The sequence below is a fragment of the Camelus bactrianus genome, chromosome 20, assembly GCF_048773025.1.
Source record: "Camelus bactrianus isolate YW-2024 breed Bactrian camel chromosome 20, ASM4877302v1, whole genome shotgun sequence".
NCBI classification, from domain to species: domain Eukaryota; kingdom Metazoa; phylum Chordata; class Mammalia; order Artiodactyla; family Camelidae; genus Camelus; species Camelus bactrianus.
The window spans coordinates 18,128,206-18,147,131 of NC_133558.1; the positions used below are offsets into that span (position 1 = coordinate 18,128,206).

Genomic DNA, 18,926 nt, shown 5'->3' on the forward strand with positions numbered 1-18,926 from the left:
AAAATATGTAACTGCTGGATGCAAAAGGAGTGAGAAACTGGAACTACAGAACTGATCGAGTGAGAGCGGCCATTTGCTTATTTCCTAGTTATATGGCTAATATACCATGAGAAACAATATGAAAGATTTTGCTGTCTTGGTTTGAGACAAGGGTGGAAATAAAGCCAGAAAAAGTGAAAGAAGTGCCAGAAAGGTTAAGATTCAGGAGTGGACCTGTGTATTAAAAAGTGAGTATGGCTTTTAATGTTTGAAAGATAGCCTTATTTGTCAATGGCCCATGTTCATGTGGTCCCTGGGGAACCCCAACTGGAAGCCGATTCAAAATTAGTGATTCTTCCACAGAGATCTGCTCAGTTCAGGAGGCTGTGGAGAAGGGGACTATACTGGAACAAAAAGTAGCTGTTGGGAATAAATGGCCTGGGGTTCCTATATCTGTAGGGAAGAGTCTGGCACTTTTCTGGGGGCCCTGATGCCGTGACTCCTTCTCTCTGACCTCTCTGGGAGGTTTCAGCAAAGAAGCAAAATGACACTTCCATGCAGAGCACCTTGCCTGTTCTTCTTTGAGGTCCAGGATGAGGGGTCGAAATGAGTCACAGCTGATCACCCAAAACCATTCTGCAACTACTAAGAATTTGAAATACATGACAAGGAAATGCAAAGACATTATACTGTCATACCAGGTTTAACACATTCTGGAAAGCTCCTTCCCCACCGCTCTTTCCCACCTCCAGCTATTTTGTTGCCTCAGTTCCAGCCACACTGGCCACCTCCTGTCCCTTAAAGAACACCAGGTATTTCCCCCTCAACCCACATGTACACTCAAGGCCTCTTGTTCCTGCTTCCTTCTGCCTAGAATTATCTTTCCTACTCCCTCATCTCCTCATCTTTGTTAAAATTTCACCTTGTTGATGAGCATTCTGTGATTATGCTATTTAAAATGGAAGAAAAAAAAAACATTTCCTATCTTTCTTTTCTGCTTCGTGTACCAGACATTTAATATCTTCTGACACTCTTTTGTTATTGCAGTTTTTATCAGCCTGTCTTTTCCCATATTAGAAAATAAACTCTGTGAGTGCATGACTTTTTTTCTCTTTAGTTCACTGCTGTATTTCTGGCACCTAGAAGAGTTTATGGGATGCAATATGTGCTCAACAAACGTTTATTGAAAGAAAAAATGAACTAATAAACACTGTATGGGTTGGATTTTGAGGTTGAGTTTGAGACATGAAGATGTCCTAAGCCTTTCAAATGCCAAATAGATGTACAAGATTCCTTTTTAATATATACAAAATATATGTGCCTATTAATCTACAATTCATAAGCATTCACAAAGCATTCTCGCTGATCCTCACAATATTCATGTGACTATAAAATTGATGTTATCCCTAGTTTACTGACAGGGAAACGGAGTTTCAGAGAAGCTGAAATCTTGGCCTATTAAAGTAAGTAGTAAAAGTTTTAGGAACTGGTCTCCTAATTTCAAATGTCAGTCCTGTAGGCCAACCATAACAGCAGGGACAGGTAATATTGGTTAAAAATGAATTCTAAAACAAAAATGCTAAATACTAAAAGAAGACTCTAGAAATAAATCACACTTCTTAAGTCTAATGGAAATAAAGGCATAAAAATACAGGAAAGACAGGGAGGGCCCCGCTTGCACATAGGCAGGATGTATGTGTGTGGGAAAGGTTGAAATAGGAAGGGGAAAAAATCTGGAAAAAATTCAAGAAAGGAGAACAAAGCAAGCTGGAAAAATAAAAGAAGGTTTCAGAGATTAGATTTGGACACTAGCTCTGCAGGACGGACAGGATTTAGATGGTAGATGAACAGGGGCGTTACAGAATGGAGAACAGCCATATGGTGTATTTCAAGAAATAACAATCTAGTGTTAGTTTATGTCTTCACTGCATCAATAACAATACTAATTTCATATTTAATGTTGATTCATGTAGTAAAAAAAATGAATTAAACTCCATAAATATTCTGCAAGTGTTTCCAGCCAACTTTTTGAGGCTACTGGAAACACAATCACTAGCTTTGTCAGCAGTCATGGCTTTAACTCTCTCCTTTGCTCCTGAGCTCTTTTGTTCAGCCTCAGTTTTATACTTTCTATTCCCGCAAACCTAAGTCCTCCTGTCCTTTAACGGAAAAAGGTTGAATAATACCTAGAAAAACAGCAAAGATGTTAGGTTTTTAAGATCTTAGTATCTGATGGTCGGTAGAATGCATGGGACTTTTATTTCCACACTGATTTTTGAAAATGTCTAATTAGCTCTAAAATACCGGCCTAAACACTGGGAGACTGCATTTCCCCCTGGCAGAAAAATGCCATCCTGATACTCCTCTTCACATCTCAAAGATTGCCTTTTCATGTAGGATTTCTCCCTTCAAACAGGAGAAAAAAAAAAAAAAAAAAGGTGAGGCGGAAATAGAATGAGATGCAATGTGGAGCTGACTCAGGAAAGAAAATGACCTACAGTCAATTCTTTTTCCCAAGTAAAAAATTTGACCATGTGAAAATAGTGAATAGGAATGCCACCCAACTCCAAAGGTGGTAAAACATTAACACTTAAGAATATGCTGCAGGATCCAATTGCATCTTAGTGGAACTTCACGACGAAAGATGTGGATGTGCAGACACGTACAGTACCTTGGTCTACCCAGGAAAAATGTAGAGTAAGTGGTAGAAAAATTCAAACATCTGGATTTTCAAATGAGGATACAATCCCACCCCTAACTGGTGAAAAGACGTGATTTAATTCCATTCTAATCCTTTTCCTCTTTCTCCATCTTTATGCGAACACGAGGTTATTTTGTGCAAATGTGTGAGTTGGAAGTAGCAAGAAAGCACATATCCAGGATTGATGTTACATAAGAAAAATCTAAAGGGAATACAACCTGGTAATTTTCCTTTAACCTGTTTTCTGTGATGTTTTTGGATCATGTTGCGGCAGGAGGGTGAGGGACTGCAGTCAGCAGCTGGTGAATATGGTAACTTGTAAACGTTCAGCTAAAGAACACTTGAAATTGTGTAGCAACTAGTTGGGTCATAGTTAAAATGAGTCTGGTTGTTAAATGAAGTAACTACAATAAAATTCGTTTTGGGTCATGTCTCTAGCATGTCTCTATAATCTTACTTGAAACATCAGAAACCCAAAATCTAATTTTTGCACCAATTTAGAAGCATTTATTAAAGGCTTATTAAAGGCCTTTATCTTCCTCTAAAGTTGGTAAGTGCCAGTTCTCTTTGGAAAGCGTGGGTGGCTCTGAAAAGAGCCTTTGGGTCGTGGGTAGTTGGCGGACTTGCTTACTTGGAGCTGGTATACTTGGTGACGGCCTTGGTGCCCTCGGACACGGCGTGCTTGGCCAGCTCCCCGGGCAGCAGCAGGCGCACGGCCGTCTGGATCTCCCGGGACGTGATGGTCGAGCGCTTGTTGTAGTGCGCCAGGCGCGACGCCTCGCCCGCGATGCGCTCGAAGATGTCGTTGACGAACGAGTTCATGATGCCCATGGCCTTGGACGAGATGCCGGTGTCCGGGTGGACCTGCTTCAGCACCTTGTACACGTACACCGAGTAGCTCTCCTTGCGGCTGCGCTTGCGCTTCTTGCCGTCCTTCTTCTGCGCCTTGGCCACCGCCTTCTTGGAGCCCTTCTTCGGGGCTGGAGCGGACTTGGCTGGCTCGGGCATGGTGAACAGAAGTCACAACACTCCAGAAACAAGTGAGCACGGGACGGGTCGAGTCCTTTTTATTTACAGCTCCGTATGCAAGTAATATTGTAAAGCTCTATGTCTGATTGGCTAATACGAGTGATGATGTTAAATGACAGTATTGTCCAATGAGAACACACGTTTTAAAGGCACTGAGTTTGTCTTGTTTAAAAATGAAACTGCAACGGTAGCCAATGGAATAGCTTCTTTTTCGCGCCCAGCTGCAGCTATAAATTGTGCGTTTGTCCTCTTTTTCTTTATTCGTCTCTTGCATAGGCTTTAGATATTGCATAATGTCTGGACGTGGTAAGCAGGGGGGTAAGGCTCGCGCCAAGGCCAAGACCCGCTCTTCGCGGGCCGGGCTCCAGTTCCCCGTGGGCCGAGTGCACCGCCTGCTCCGCAAGGGCAACTACGCCGAGCGGGTCGGGGCCGGCGCGCCGGTGTACCTGGCGGCGGTGCTGGAGTACCTGACGGCCGAGATCCTGGAGCTGGCGGGCAACGCGGCTCGCGACAACAAGAAGACGCGCATCATCCCGCGCCACCTGCAGCTGGCGATCCGCAACGACGAGGAACTCAACAAGCTGCTGGGTAAAGTCACCATTGCTCAGGGTGGTGTCCTGCCCAACATCCAGGCCGTGCTGCTGCCCAAGAAGACTGAGAGCCACCACAAGGCCAAGGGCAAGTAGGAAGGCCTCAATAGTAACGCAATTTTGAGCAAAGAACCAAAGGCTCTTTTCAGAGCCACCTACTTTGTCTGCGGAGGAGCTGCGATAATACTTTGACCTACTCCCGTTGTCACTGTTGACTGGGGGAAAAGAATTTCGTGTAACTTGTTTGGCAAGCAATTTGAAGTCATTTATCAGGTGTAGATTTTATATGCTCTTAGACGTCTAGTCATGTCTAAGGAATGTGACGAATCAGGAGCTTTGGTAAAGTACAGTATCAATCAAATGGAGAAATGTACAGGTGCAGGTAGCTTGGTCCCGAAGGAAACAAGAGGTTCCCAAGTTTGAAAGAATTGACCAATCGGAACTTGGCGCGGGCTATTTAATTCAAAGTGAGTGTGTCCTTGTAGCTAACACCCTAGAAATCAGGACCTCTATACCAGTAGTAACCCATGCTCTATGTATTCTTGGGACAATTTTGCAGAAGTTGCCTAATCAAGGCCGTTTTCTGGCTTTAGATCTTGAGAAGGTATAGAAAGGAAGCTTTCAATCTCTAAATAGAAAAAGCTGAAAGACAGGGGGAAGCGACAAACTGCTTTGGAAGGGGGTTGAGAAAGCAATGTGGTTTTAGTATAACAGTACTGTGTGCAGCTATTTTTAGAGATCTCTGGGTGGCTCTGAAAAGAGCCTTTGGGGTTTGCTTTTTTCAAGCGCCAACTTCCTACTTCTTCTTGGGAGCCGCCTTCTTCGCCTTTGCAGCTTTGGGTTTTGCTGCCTTAGGCTTAGCGGCTTTGGGTTTGGCCGCCTTTGGCTTCACTGCCTTGGGCTTAGCAGGGCTCTTGGCAGCTTTCTTAGGCTTTGCGGCAGCTTTGGTCTTCTTGGGACTCTTGGCCACCTTTTTGACACCAGCAGCCGCAGGCTTCTTAGCCTTCTTAGGAGTCTTCTTCACGGCTTTCTTGGCTCCAGCAGCCTTCTTGGGCTTCTTAGGGGTGGCCCCTGCAGGTTTCTTAGCTTTAGCAGCCCCCGCCTTCTTGGCTTTGGGTTTGGCTTCCCCGGTCGCCGCCTTCTTGTTGAGCTTAAAGGAGCCGGAGGCGCCGGTGCCCTTGGTCTGCACTAAGGTGCCCTTGCTCACCAGGCTCTTGAGACCCAGCTTGATACGGCTGTTGTTCTTCTCAACGTCGTAGCCGCCAGCTGCCAGCGCCTTCTTGAGCGCAGCCAAAGAAAGGCCATTGCGCTCTTTGGAAGCAGCCACAGCTTTAGTGATCAGCTCCGAAACAGGGGGCCCGGAAGCTTTGCGCTTCGCGGCGCCACCGCTCGCGGCCTTCTTGGCTGCTTTCTTCTTAGCAGGAGATTTCTCCACTGGAGCCGGGGCTGCCGTCTCAGCAGGAGCAGTTTCCGACATGGCGATGGATGAAATTGCTGGAAGAGAGATTCAAAACTCAAAGAGCAAGTTTTGCAGTGCCGCCTTGCGCGGGCCCAGGGCTTATATAAGCCGATGCTGCCCTGTGATTGGTGGAGCGTCCGATCCACCGCCCTCAGGCAGTCGCCTCTCGTGGTTGGACTCCCAAATTGTGTTTGTTAGTCCGAAAAATTTGATTAAATGCTGTAAACAATGGTACAGAATTTGACTCTTTGAAGCTCCAAAACAGGAAAACAGCCACCAGGTTCTCATACTTGTTTGTGTTTTCCAGAATCACCAACAATTGATGAAAGATATTTTTAAAAATCCCTTCAGCTTTTCATACGAATCCACCCAGTTTAAGGCATCGAGCTAGTTAGCTGTGTGTTACAATAAATTTCTACTAAGTATCAAGTGAATGTTTTTAAAGAGGCTTTGTCCCTAAGTTCAGCCTTAGATTTTTGCAAGAGGAAAGATACTAGATTCCTTGGTTTTGCCATAAACTTTGTTTCGAACTGCAGCAAGTAACACAGACGCAGGGCTGCCGGTAGCCTCTAGCCCTAAATTAGCTATATACATCTTACTTTAAAAACCGGTTCGGCTTCCCAAGGAATTTCCACATGCCAGTGTCTTTAGAGAATATTTTGCAGCTTGGAAAAGTTCTGTTGTCAAAGTGACTTTTTCCAAGAGGAACAGAAATTGCTTTGCCTTCAGGATCCAATAACCTGCGTTCAAATTCAAACAAGTATGTTTGGTATGTTTTTGATTACGATGCTTTCTCTCTGCTTCCTAGGTGAATTCATTAAAGTAAGGGCAAAAAAAATTCCTTAGCCTAGATAATGTATTTTAGAAAAAAACTGAAACTTACTGAAATTTATTTGAGGTTTTCCAGTAGCCCTTAAAGCACAAACTGTTTAGATAGCATGGGACTTTGCCCACCTCTCAAGGTGCTTTTCCCAATTTTCTCACTCAGACTCCTTAGCTCCGTCACCATTTAACAAATTGCATGATCAGGAACACCCTCTTTTGTAGGACATCAGTGTGGGTATTTTTGTATGTGTTAAGTGAAGACAGAACTGTATCTTTAAGTGAAATAATTAGCCACTGAATACAAGAAGTGTGGATTGGATATTGGGAATGGAGGTGATAAATTTTACAATTCAGGAAAACATTAATATCCAAGGGAACTGAGGCAAAGACCAGGAGGTGGAATGGTGGGTGAATTTTGCTATTTGAAGGGGGCAGGGGGGAGGAGGAAGCATGCACAGGATTTTATGCCTGAATAGGGTGTTGATTAGGATCTCTAATGCGATCAACAGTCAGTTCTTCCATGGAAAACTGTAGGCCAACAAATATCTCCTCAGGAACTCCTGGGGTTGAAATTATAGCTTACTACGGCCAAATCTGGACAGTGGCCTGTTTTTTTATGGCCCTCCAGCTACGAGTTTTTCTATTTTTCAATTGTATTAGAAGAAAAATGTGAAAGAGACTATTATGTGGCCTGCAAAACCTAAAGTATTTACTATCTGGCTCTTCTGCTGCTTTGAACTCCAAAGACACAGTTCATGATATATTGTTATAGGCCTGCCTCTTTCAGAATTATGCAAATCGAGAACTAAAGAAAAGGAGATCTTAAGAAAATGTCCCCTACTGTTTCAATCACAAAGCTCTCATATTTGCGAAGGTTGGGAGTGGAGGCCCATACTTTTAGGGGCAGGAGACAGTCATAATGGAAGCTAAAATCCGCTGAGCACTTACTACGTGCCAGGTACTAGTCGAAGCACGCTCTACAAACTTGAATTCATTTGCCACATTTTAGTTGTACGAGTCTCAAAGGATGAGTAACTTGGCAAATTTATACAGCTGGTAGTAATTAGCATAGCAGCTGGGAGACTGGAGCCTCCACCATTCCCCCCTGCAGCAGGAATGCAAAAGACATCTTCTGAAGTCACAGGGCAAACACTTTGGAAAAAAATAACTATCCATAGAAACCACAAATACTTTCCCAGAGAACGGGCACCCTTCCTTCATTCACTTCGTGTAGGATAACCTGTTTTGGCTTCCAAAATGTCTACATAAGCGCTTTCACATAAAACAGCTCAATATGCTGACCTGGAGTAGAGACTACACAGCAATCCCACCCCTCGTTTTCACTATTGTCTCCAAATTATGCCTATCGGCAAGGGAATGGACAACTGAGCCCACAATGGACTTCATCAAAATACCCTGCCTTTTTTCTAAGAGGATGAACAGCTCCTTCTTGGTGACAGCTGAGGGGCTCTGAAAAGAGCCTTTTGGGGTCGGGTATTGGGAACGCTAGAAAACTTAAGCTCTTTCCCCGCGGATGCGGCGCGCGAGCTGGATGTCCTTGGGCATGATTGTGACGCGCTTGGCATGGATGGCGCACAGGTTCGTGTCCTCGAAGAGCCCCACCAGGTAGGCCTCGCACGCCTCCTGCAGCGCCATCACGGCCGAGCTCTGGAAGCGCAGGTCGGTCTTGAAGTCCTGCGCGATCTCACGCACCAGCCGCTGGAACGGCAGCTTGCGGATCAGCAGCTCCGTAGACTTCTGGTAGCGACGGATTTCGCGCAGGGCCACCGTGCCGGGCCGGTAGCGGTGCGGCTTCTTCACGCCGCCGGTGGCCGGCGCGCTCTTGCGGGCCGCCTTGGTGGCCAGCTGCTTGCGCGGCGCCTTACCGCCGGTGGACTTGCGAGCTGTCTGCTTAGTGCGAGCCATGACTGAGAAGCAACAACGACTTAAAGTGAAAACAGGAGCCGGTGGTCCCACTATTTATAGCAATTCTCGCGTCTTGATTGGACAATAGACTGCTACCTCCCTTGTCTGCCCCGCCCTTCCCGCCCTTCCCGCCCATCCCTCCCATCCTTCCCACCCCGCCCACAGAATTAATCTGGGTTTATTCCTTTAAGAAAGGGAAGCATTTTCCCGCCTCTGCTTAGGTCTTTAGAACAATGTACAAAGGAAATACTGGCTTTTTTTAGAAGTTTGCAAGATGCATCATAATTAAGAAAGTTGTCTCAAGAATCTGAATGTGTCTTGCACTATTTTAAATACATGGTATGATGATTGAACTGTTTACTGAATAACATGAAAGGGAACTTGAGTGTATTATAAATGGAGGCATCGAAGTTGCTTGAAATCTAGTCATTATGTTCTATGCCAGTATTCTCAGACCTCAGCGTGTTTAAGAACCCCTCAAAGAGCTTGCTGAAAGAAGGGTCGGCCAACTTTTCTTGTGAAAGCCCATGATAGCATTTTAGGTATTGCTGGACATACTGAGTCAGAACTATTTGTCCTTGACGGAGAAGTGCGAGCAAAGCGGACATATGGCAAGAGATCCCAGTTTATACTAAGCCTCTGTAAAAAACGGTAATGTAGGTCAAAGAACTTTTCACTCAATGTGGCGATGCTGACGGGGCGGGGGGTGGTTACGAAACGGTTTCATTTAATTGCAATGTCAAATCTAGCTCTCCGAAAACCGCCAAACCTACAGTTGGGTGCTCAGAGAAACGGAAAGCATTAGTGCCTACAGCTCTTCTAACAGATTTAGTGGGGTGGCCCTGAGAAGGGCCTTTGAGTTATTAAGTGGAAGTTTTAAACTCTAGCCGCCAAAGCCGTAGAGGGTGCGGCCCTGGCGCTTGAGCGCGTAGACTACGTCCATGGCCGTAACCGTCTTGCGCTTCGCGTGCTCGGTGTATGTGACCGCGTCCCGGATCACGTTCTCCAGGAACACCTTCAGCACGCCGCGGGTCTCCTCGTAGATGAGGCCGGAGATGCGCTTGACGCCACCTCGACGAGCCAGACGCCGGATGGCAGGCTTGGTGATGCCCTGGATATTGTCCCGCAGCACCTTGCGGTGGCGCTTTGCACCTCCTTTGCCAAGGCCCTTCCCGCCCTTGCCGCGACCAGACATATTCGCGATTCGAACAAATACAACGTTCAGTAGGCAAAGTCGCCACTTTATATAGTGGTACTTCGGACCTGTTTGGGAACTTCTCAGGCCACCTCAGGGAGTTCCCAGACCCGAAGCCCCGCCCACGTTTTCAGACAAAGTGGAAAGGGCGGTGCTTAAACTGCTGGGTTAAAAAGGCGCCTAATTAATGCAGTTTCTACAGTGTTTTGAGCTTGCCCACCGCTGGAAGCCCATTTATTTGTCTGGCTCAGGACTTGCTGTCCAGTTTTATTTTGTTTCTGTCATCTCTTAGACATGGATCGCACTAGCGACTTGTGGCTGCTAGAATGAGTGTTCCATCTCAAAAACAGTGATTGTAGTCATTTGGGGGCATTTGTGAAAGCTTACTGTATCCAAAGTGCTTTCTATATAATCTCAGTGTAATCAGCCTGTGTAGCTGCTGACTGCAGTTAACTCCTCCTGATAGCTTCAAGCTGGGGCTCCTCAGTGTTCTCATCTTCGGAGCTCTCCCCTCTTCCTGACCTTTTATTAATCTTATCACCTTCCTTTGGCCGCCGTCACTCGCTGCCACATTATTGTGGGGAAAGAGAACTGACTTTTTCACATTTTCTTCATCTGGTTTAGAAACACTTCAGGAAATTGTTTGAAGAAGAAGGTCTGTTTTACTTGCCTTTTTCTTGGTGAGTCCGTGAGAAGGTGAATATGTCGCAGGGATTCTCCCCCACCCCCACCCCCAACCTCCTTTTTTGAACTGAGAAATCGAGTGCACCTTGAAATCCCGTGCCTTTAATTTACAGATAAAGTGCAGAATGTAGAGACCAAGAACGATTTTATTCTAGAAAAGGAAACTTTCAAAGGCAGAAAGATGGGTGTCTATGTGTCAAACCTGTTTAGAATGACCTCTCTCAGGCCCTTACTTGTCTTCCAGGTATCAGATTTTGTTTTTCTGGAAATCTTCACTTTCTGTGGCCTACATTCACCTTTCTCTTTTGCAGAGCATCAGTAATGTTCACCCGTCCTGTTTCAAACGTATGTGGTTCATTATTTACTCCTTGAACAAATTTCTAATTTTATTCTAGGAATCAGTCTCCAAGTTATTTATAAACTCCTTTGTAATTACTGTAGATGCAAAGCACTACATGCCCATGTTCTGTTGGTTAATCCATCTCTTACTGAGTTTGTAATCTGGCTTTTTTTCCCCCCTGGCCCTGTTTAGTAATGGAATCTGAGTACTTAACCTTGAAGGCATTAATCTGGTGGGTAGTCTCACCAAGTGTTGAATAATTGGGGTAAATATTTAGTGTTTGTTTCTCACATTAGGAGAGATATTCTTTTCTAAGAGAAATGTTGGTAATGTTTTAAATTCTGTACAATTCCCTTCCTCCTTAACTGGATGAATAAATGAGGTATTACTTGCCTTTCCAGTGTTCTGAGGGTTGCTTACTGATCCACATTTGTCTGGTGGACAATTCTTAACATTCTTAGTTCCAAGTGTTGGGTTCAATTCTTTTTAATATTGTTATACTTTCAATTGATATGCCATATATTTATTTCTTTGACACTTGATATTTTTGTTTGCTTTGGTTAGAACTTTGGAATTGACTGGAAGGTTATGTTTACATCTCTTTTACTTTTCTTTCCTTGTTCCTCATTTGAAATTAGTTTACTTACTAGTAAATAGTACCTTTCCCAATTCTCATTTCTCCTGTCCCCAAAACACATATATATTCACAGATAAACACAACAGAAACAGGCATATACACTAATCCAAAACACTAGTAGCCCTTTTCCACTCCATGAACTTAACTTCTTGGATCTTTTCCTTCCATTTCATAGTGTCTTTACACTTCCACATATACTGGCCTTTTACCAAGTCAGAACCTTAAATATGAGATATAGAAGCACAGTTTCCCTTATTCCTTGGTCCCACCTCAGCACAATCACCACCCCTGTTTCCATCCTTAAAGTTTCCATCAGCATCTATGCCTCCATGTGCTATTAAGACCAATTAAAGAAATCTGAAGAGGCGGAATCCTTTGTCCTTCCTGGTCTCTTCCTCTCTTCATCTTACCACACCCTCTTCCGTGAGGTTCCCTCTACCATATTCTTGTCTGTTTATAGCTTGAAACCTGATTTGCAAAACCCTTTATCAGAGAAACCTCTTACTTTTTCCTGAAATCCTCTCAAGACCTAAATAGATTCTTTAATATATACAGTTTTCTTGCCTACTACTCCTTCCTTGATCTATGTAATGTCCTGCCTTTGAGACGGGATTGAAGAGGGCAGGGCACAGCCATGCAAGGAATACTACAGCAGTTAACATCAAAATGGTGAAAGATTCAACCCCCAATAGGCCTTGAGGCTCAGGATGATGAGAGATTTAACTTCTAGTAGATCTTGAGCTTCATTATACGCCCATTGTAATGTATTAACATGGTGAATAACATGCCCCCAGGTACCATGGCAGTCCCAAGGCCAGCCACAAAAGGTCAAAAAGTGGGAAATGGCCAACTTCCTGGGAATCCCAGCCCTTTCCCCAGACTTCTTAGACTGGTCCTTCCACTTAATAGCATATGAAGTCACCAAGCCCATAAAAACCAGCAACACGGGACCTCGCGGCGGTCCCTTTCTCCCTCTTCGGAGATGGCCCACATTCTATGGAGTGTGAACCTACTTTTACTCTAATCTGAGCACCCAATCCCCACACCTCATGGCCTTTCTCTTGCCTTTCAATGTGTCTCTCTGAATAAATCTACCTTCACTCAACTGTGGCTCGCTCTTGAATTCTTTCCTGCGGGAAGTCAAGGACCCACACTTAGCGGGCGCAACCCAGGGGCTCAACAAAGACATGGGACACAGTCCTTCTCACGCCCCACATCTGTTTTCCTGCATCAGCTTGTTTCCAAAATTTCTTAATACTATGTGACCAATGATGATTTTTTATAGTTCCTTCTAGGTGTCTCCTGATTTAGTTTTCATGCCTGAAATATATCAAAAGATAGTTGTCAGAAACTCTGATTCTCTTTTATTCACTTCACCTTACTAGCATCTCCAGGGTTGGATATTGAGAGAACAAGAATCAAGATAAAGGAGAGAGTTCCTGGGGTAGGGAGTTCCCTGCTGTCTTGGCCTCCTGAGTTTACAACAGGAATAGAGGCTAAGAACATAGTTTCCAAGCTTCTAATTTTTAATAGACTGAATGTTTCTGTCTCCCCAAAATTCATATGTTGAAACCGAATCTCGTGAGGGTATTTGGACGTGGGGTCATTCAGAGGTGCTTAGGTCATAACTGCTCTCATGAATGGGATTAGTCCCCTATAAAAGAGACCCCCCTGTCTTCCATACCATGAGAAAATAGCCATCCATGAATTAAGAAGTGGGATCTTACCAGACACTGAATCTGACAGCACCTTGATCTTGGACTTCCCACCCTCCAGAATTGAGAAATACATTTCTATTGTTTATAAGCCACCTAGTCTAAGGTATTCTGTTACAATAGCCCAAGCAGACTAAGACACTGATGTTCTACAAGTCGTGTTTCTAGAAAAGTACTCAGATATAGTGCCCTTGATTTTGGTGGTTTTTCTAGTTTTTCGGGAAGTAAAGCTAGAAAACAATGTTGGAGATCCTGGCACAGGTGAGCCCAGGTATGAACTGAATGACAGTAGCAAGGCTGAGCCTTGGATTCAGCTCTTGCTTTTGCCATTTACTTGTTTCTTGACCTCAGAAGGAATTTCTTATCATGCACTCACTGTATTTTAATTATTCATTCATCCCGTGAATTATCTCTACTTTCTTACTACCACAAATAGTTCCTTGATAAATTTTTTGATGTGTCCTCTTTCCAGTCTGTAGGAAAATTTCCTTGGGGCATAGGCCTGGGCACACCCAACTTTACTAAATACACCAGGCAGTTTTCCAAACCATCTTCTGCAAAACTATCATCAGTAAACCACCACATGAAATTAAATTCTTACAATTCCCAAAACTTGGTTATTTATATACCAGCTTTCTGATTTTGCCAGTCTGATGGGTGTTGGGTAGTATTTCATTGTTGTCTTAATTTGCATTTATCTGATTAAAAGTGAAGTTTTAAAAGCCTTTATATAATTGGTAGCCATTTATATAATTGGTATCTCCATTGAAAAACTAATTTTTTTTTCATGATAGGAGGTAGATACTCTTAAGTATTTGTTTGTTCTTAACACAGAACACTCATTGCTATAAACTTTCAGGCCACTTATGTAGGTACAAATTTTAATGTAGATTCTATCAGTTTCCATCTCAGGAAGTTCACTATTTCCATCCTTGTCCAGATCAGAAACATTATTGGCAGAGATACATAAAATATCCATTTTATACACTTCAGACTCTTTCAAAATGAGAACCGCATGCCAGCAGCAGCCCCCATGCTGGAGTGGAGTGAGTAGCCCTCAAGCTTCATTTACATTGAATTTTTGCTCCCCTGCTTGACATCTTGTTTCAGGCTTTCACGAGGGAGACAGAGGGAGGCTTCTGAAAGTATTTCTCACCTAGAGCGAGTTTCTTTTTAAATAGCTAACAAAGATTTAACGGCGTATGTGGCCTTGGCAAGTGCACTTGTGCTTATTTTGCATGCGACTAAAAATACCTAGTTCTTCCATAAAACATTTTTCCTCCCGTTTTAACACCAAACCTAATGACAGCCACCCTTAGTGAGAATGGAAGTGGCTCTTAAAAGAGCCTTTGGGAGAACAAATGCGCTTAGGACAGGGTTTATGCCCTCTCCCCGCGGATGCGGCGCGCGAGCTGGATGTCCTTGGGCATGATTGTGACGCGCTTGGCATGGATGGCGCACAGGTTCGTGTCCTCGAAGAGCCCCACCAGGTAGGCCTCGCACGCCTCCTGCAGCGCCATCACGGCCGAGCTCTGGAAGCGCAGGTCGGTCTTGAAGTCCTGCGCGATCTCACGCACCAGCCGCTGGAACGGCAGCTTGCGGATCAGCAGCTCCGTAGACTTCTGGTAGCGACGGATCTCGCGCAGGGCCACTGTGCCGGGCCGGTAGCGGTGCGGCTTCTTCACGCCGCCGGTGGCCGGCGCGCTCTTGCGGGCCGCCTTGGTGGCCAGCTGCTTGCGCGGCGCCTTGCCGCCGGTGGACTTGCGGGCCGTCTGCTTGGTGCGAGCCATCAGCTTAGCGCTTGTGTTGTGAAATAAGCAACTGGAAAACTGATGCCAGAACCTGGCTTTATACTAGTAATCGGATCCTGATTGGTCAGAACTGTCGCAGGCGTCACCTGATTGGCTTTTATTCCAATCTTCATTTGATTCCTACTGCCCCTGAAAAGGTTTTGTTTTCCATACTAACAGTTGTTTTCAATTCTTACAGGAAAGAATTATTTATGACTTTTCTCTATCCGGAGTTTATGGTTTTCTACCAAAAAGTTAAGATCCCTCCAGTAAAAGGAATCTCACGCAGTATTTGTAGAAATCAGCTCCTAAATTGTTCTTAAATGTATTTTCATTGGATTCTTTTTCGCTTCTCAATGTTGGGGGAAATTACAGCAGAATAATGTATTCATTAGCTTCTCTGAAAAGTAGTTTCATTTCATAACTGCGTCAAGATGTGCTTTTAATGAGTGTACCAAGACCTAGAATAGAGTTAAAACAGGCTTTGACACAGCGACCCCTGAACACAGAACTTTAGTTTCCACAGCGTGGTATGGGGAAGGAGGACCTCGATGTGTTTGACTACAAACTAGTAAGTGGTTATCCGACTTCATTAACTGATCTTGATGCAATCAAATGGCTGATTGGACTTTAATATGTAAGTTGTATACTTGGCGGACCTGGAGTGAGGATAGGTTTACATTCATCAGTTATCAGGTGTTTTCCTGTAAATAGGGATAGCTATGAAAAGAGCCTCTGAGATGGGAGTTTTACTTTACCAATGGACCATCGGGTTCTCCTAACGATAAATACCTAGAAAAAAAACAAAACTTGGTTTAATATTTAACTTACTGGCGCATGTCATCACCGGAACTGTGTTCCTGGGGCGGGAGTGCGGGGGCGGGTGTTGGGGTGACAACAGGCGGGTGGCTTCAGTTTTACAGAAGTATTGAGAATTGGTCTTTACCAGATCCAAGTCAACGCATGCTTGGTCAAATCAAAAGGGTTATTACGTATGTCATGTTCTGAGAACTTTTAGCCGTGTATTCCTGGTGGGTTTCATAAGAGTGCTCAGTTCTTCCACAGAAACGGTGGGTGGCTCTGAAAAGAGCCTTTGGTCCTAGAGTTTAAAGTATGAATTCAGAATTTACTTGCCCTTGGCCTTGTGGTGGCTCTCGGTCTTCTTGGGCAGCAGCACGGCCTGGATGTTGGGCAGGACACCACCCTGAGCAATGGTGACTTTACCCAGCAGCTTGTTGAGTTCCTCGTCGTTGCGGATCGCCAGCTGCAGGTGGCGCGGGATGATGCGCGTCTTCTTGTTGTCGCGAGCCGCGTTGCCCGCCAGCTCCAGGATCTCGGCCGTCAGGTACTCCAGCACCGCCGCCAGGTACACCGGCGCGCCGGCCCCGACCCGCTCGGCGTAGTTGCCCTTGCGGAGCAGGCGGTGCACTCGGCCCACGGGGAACTGGAGACCGGCCCGCGAAGAGCGGGTCTTGGCCTTGGCGCGAGCTTTGCCGCCCTGCTTACCACGTCCAGACATTATGCAGTATCTAAAGCCTATGCAAGAAACGAATAAAGAAAAAGAGGACAAACGCACAATTTATAGCTGCAGCTGGGCGCGAAAAAGAAGCTATTCCATTGGCTACCGTTGCAGTTTCATTTTTAAACAAGACAAACTCAGTGCCTTTAAAACGTGTGTTCTCATTGGACAATACTGTCATTTAACATCATCACTCGTATTAGCCAATCAGACATAGAGCTTTACAATATTACTTGCATACGGAGCTGTAAATAAAAAGGACTCGACCCGTCCCGTGCTCACTTGTTTCTGGAGTGTTGTGACTTCTGTTCACCATGCCCGAGCCAGCCAAGTCCGCTCCAGCCCCGAAGAAGGGCTCCAAGAAGGCGGTGGCCAAGGCGCAGAAGAAGGACGGCAAGAAGCGCAAGCGCAGCCGCAAGGAGAGCTACTCGGTGTACGTGTACAAGGTGCTGAAGCAGGTCCACCCGGACACCGGCATCTCGTCCAAGGCCATGGGCATCATGAACTCGTTCGTCAACGACATCTTCGAGCGCATCGCGGGCGAGGCGTCGCGCCTGGCGCACTACAACAAGCGCTCGACCATCACGTCCCGGGAGATCCAGACGGCCGTGCGCCTGCTGCTGCCCGGGGAGCTGGCCAAGCACGCCGTGTCCGAGGGCACCAAGGCCGTCACCAAGTACACCAGCTCCAAGTGAGCCGGCCCACAGCCACCCATGACCCAAAGGCTCTTTTCAGAGCCACCTACTCTTTCAGAGAAATAGCTGGTGCACTTTCCTTGTAGTCTAGTTTCTTTTTGGAGAATTAGGGGTTGGTTTGGGAAATAAAAATTGGGGGGTGCTTAAAAAGCCCTTCGCACGTATTCTTGGATAAGCATTTTGGCACATTACGCAGTTTATTATGGGGTCTTTGGCGTCCTTTGAACAAGATTTTCAGTTCTGCCCTCTGCTACATTAGCCGAAATTTCGCTTTTGGTTACCCTTCTTCAAAGTAAGTGACGTCCCCCTTCTCTGATTGGACAGCAGCACTATTTGAAAAGCCCGTCGTGGGCTGCAATTGGCCAGATAGTTTGCTATTGGGATTGTGCGTTGTGAAGGGATTTTCTGTGGAAAGTAAAATTATGACTTACTTTATCTGTAGGAATGCACCAGGTTCTGAAGCCAAGAGCCATGAAGCTGAAAATTAACGGTTCTGTGTTTTGCAGTCAGATCCTGGGCGAAGTTAACCGCTCGGTGCTTATTTCCCATCCACTACCGAATAGGAACTGTAACTTTAGCCCTGTCTACCCTACAGAGATACTAGGGTAACTTGAAATGATTTATGTCAAAATGCATCGGGAGCATTAAAGGTCAGAGACTCTCCTTAAGGATAAGGTGTTGAACAAGGAACCCAACAACTTGGGAAAGATGCAGTCTTCCCATGTTTTATCAGGATGCGTTGGGAGGGAGATATGCCAGGACTCGCTAGGGCGGGGAAGCAGTTTTCTGGCAGTGACTTGGGAGTCCACGATTAGAAATTCCGCGATACAAGTCAGAGACCTCAGTATTTAAGAGAAGAGCGTATTTACTGAACTCATAAGCTAGCTAGGAATATTAGGGAATGGAATCTTTCAAGGTATAATTCAAAGTCCTTCGACTCCTCCTCCCCTGCATCTTTCAATAGTGCCTAAATTCTTTTTTCGCAGTTCGAATATTAACATCTTCCACTATCCTCATCCCCTTCCACTAGGAAGTGATTGCTATTGTAAACCTTTTTTTCCCACTAACATCAAAATAACAAGCCCCTACACTCATATTTCCACTCCAGGCTACAAATTTTCCTTTCCTTGTTGTCACTTCCCTTAGTTGTGGGTGTAGGCCCTATCTCAGACGAACAGTTTTGTTCCTGTCACAGGCAACAAGCCTCCCGGAGATCAAGTCATCCAAAATATACGAGTTTGTCATTCACTTCTCTAAAGTGAGTTTCTCTTTTTCCAGTCCCTGCGCCCCTGTCATTAAGTCTTGGGAGCTGTTGACAGAGCCCACGGACAAGCTGCTCTACTTGTTGGAGAGCAGTCCCCTAAATTAATCTAATTGCGTTCTGAACTCATCGGCATCATATTCATCCCCTTTCTATTCTTTGCTCTCTTTCCGAGATTTTTTTTTTTTTTTTTTTTTTCCTCCACGGTTAAGAGAGCTGAGGGATTATTACCTCAAGAGTAGGTGAAATAAGAAGTATTGCCCTCTTCTGCCATCTTGTGGAAAGAAAGCAGAAGGACAAATCCAAGGAGTGTTTTCCACATCCAACTGAAATGCTTCCTCACTTCAACTTTGTACTCAAAATCAGTGAATTGGGTTAAGTGGAGTGATCATTTCCGTCTTCCATTAACCGCTGGCTTTCAAGTAGTTTCTCCAAGAGTCACTTGTGGGCATGAGAGAGAGGGAGAGAGGTATTGTTTTTGTGGTCTAGTCAGAGCTGTCCAAATAAAAAGGAATCAAAAATCAAAATACTCTGCACCCTAAAATTAAAATAATAATAATAATAATAATAATAATAATAAT

At 45.0% G+C, this 18,926-nt stretch overlaps 8 protein-coding genes across 8 annotated transcripts; 2 read left to right on the forward strand and 6 right to left on the reverse strand.

Annotated features, from left to right (window-relative positions):
- Positions 1–3,257: 3,257 nt before the first annotated feature.
- On the reverse strand, positions 3,258–3,808 carry LOC105084117 (histone H2B type 1-C/E/F/G/I-like). Its single transcript, XM_010974148.3, has one exon. It carries the CDS (start codon positions 3,686–3,688, stop codon positions 3,308–3,310), a length of 381 nt encoding a protein of 126 aa, XP_010972450.1. The 5' UTR covers positions 3,689–3,808; the 3' UTR covers positions 3,258–3,307.
- Positions 3,809–3,867: 59 nt separating this feature from the next.
- Positions 3,868–5,156, forward strand: LOC123614086 (histone H2A type 1). Its single transcript, XM_045509660.2, has one exon. The coding sequence runs from the start codon at positions 4,003–4,005 to the stop codon at positions 4,393–4,395; it is 393 nt and encodes a 130-aa protein (XP_045365616.1). The 5' UTR covers positions 3,868–4,002; the 3' UTR covers positions 4,396–5,156.
- On the reverse strand, positions 5,046–6,027 carry H1-5 (H1.5 linker histone, cluster member). The gene has a single exon (XM_010974149.3). It carries the CDS (start codon positions 5,774–5,776, stop codon positions 5,096–5,098), a length of 681 nt encoding a protein of 226 aa, XP_010972451.2. The 5' UTR covers positions 5,777–6,027; the 3' UTR covers positions 5,046–5,095.
- A 2,017-nt stretch (positions 6,028–8,044) lies between these two features.
- On the reverse strand, positions 8,045–8,613 carry LOC141574215 (histone H3.1). The gene has a single exon (XM_074348281.1). The coding sequence runs from the start codon at positions 8,507–8,509 to the stop codon at positions 8,099–8,101; it is 411 nt and encodes a 136-aa protein (XP_074204382.1). The 5' UTR covers positions 8,510–8,613; the 3' UTR covers positions 8,045–8,098.
- A 503-nt stretch (positions 8,614–9,116) lies between these two features.
- On the reverse strand, positions 9,117–9,740 carry LOC141574217 (histone H4). Its single transcript, XM_074348286.1, has one exon. It carries the CDS (start codon positions 9,702–9,704, stop codon positions 9,393–9,395), a length of 312 nt encoding a protein of 103 aa, XP_074204387.1. The 5' UTR covers positions 9,705–9,740; the 3' UTR covers positions 9,117–9,392.
- A 4,080-nt stretch (positions 9,741–13,820) lies between these two features.
- On the reverse strand, positions 13,821–15,010 carry LOC105084119 (histone H3.1). The gene has a single exon (XM_074348279.1). It carries the CDS (start codon positions 14,868–14,870, stop codon positions 14,460–14,462), a length of 411 nt encoding a protein of 136 aa, XP_074204380.1. The 5' UTR covers positions 14,871–15,010; the 3' UTR covers positions 13,821–14,459.
- Positions 15,011–15,716: 706 nt separating this feature from the next.
- LOC105084120 (histone H2A type 1) lies at positions 15,717–16,509 on the reverse strand. Its single transcript, XM_010974150.3, has one exon. The coding sequence runs from the start codon at positions 16,387–16,389 to the stop codon at positions 15,997–15,999; it is 393 nt and encodes a 130-aa protein (XP_010972452.1). The 5' UTR covers positions 16,390–16,509; the 3' UTR covers positions 15,717–15,996.
- A 92-nt stretch (positions 16,510–16,601) lies between these two features.
- LOC105084121 (histone H2B type 1-C/E/F/G/I-like) lies at positions 16,602–17,834 on the forward strand. Its single transcript, XM_010974151.3, has one exon. It carries the CDS (start codon positions 16,704–16,706, stop codon positions 17,082–17,084), a length of 381 nt encoding a protein of 126 aa, XP_010972453.1. The 5' UTR covers positions 16,602–16,703; the 3' UTR covers positions 17,085–17,834.
- The last annotated feature ends 1,092 nt before the right edge of the window (positions 17,835–18,926 follow it).

What these genes read in the sequence shown, in the direction of transcription:
- LOC123614086 (XM_045509660.2), top strand. Translation starts at nt 4,003, where the DNA reads ATGTCTGGACGTGGTAAGCAGGGGGGTAAGGCTCGCGCCAAGGCCAAG.
- LOC105084121 (XM_010974151.3), top strand. Translation starts at nt 16,704, where the DNA reads ATGCCCGAGCCAGCCAAGTCCGCTCCAGCCCCGAAGAAGGGCTCCAAG.
- LOC105084119 (XM_074348279.1), bottom strand. Translation starts at nt 14,870, where the DNA reads ATGGCTCGCACCAAGCAGACGGCCCGCAAGTCCACCGGCGGCAAGGCG.
- H1-5 (XM_010974149.3), bottom strand. Translation starts at nt 5,776, where the DNA reads ATGTCGGAAACTGCTCCTGCTGAGACGGCAGCCCCGGCTCCAGTGGAG.
- LOC141574217 (XM_074348286.1), bottom strand. Translation starts at nt 9,704, where the DNA reads ATGTCTGGTCGCGGCAAGGGCGGGAAGGGCCTTGGCAAAGGAGGTGCA.
- LOC141574215 (XM_074348281.1), bottom strand. Translation starts at nt 8,509, where the DNA reads ATGGCTCGCACTAAGCAGACAGCTCGCAAGTCCACCGGCGGTAAGGCG.
- LOC105084120 (XM_010974150.3), bottom strand. Translation starts at nt 16,389, where the DNA reads ATGTCTGGACGTGGTAAGCAGGGCGGCAAAGCTCGCGCCAAGGCCAAG.
- LOC105084117 (XM_010974148.3), bottom strand. Translation starts at nt 3,688, where the DNA reads ATGCCCGAGCCAGCCAAGTCCGCTCCAGCCCCGAAGAAGGGCTCCAAG.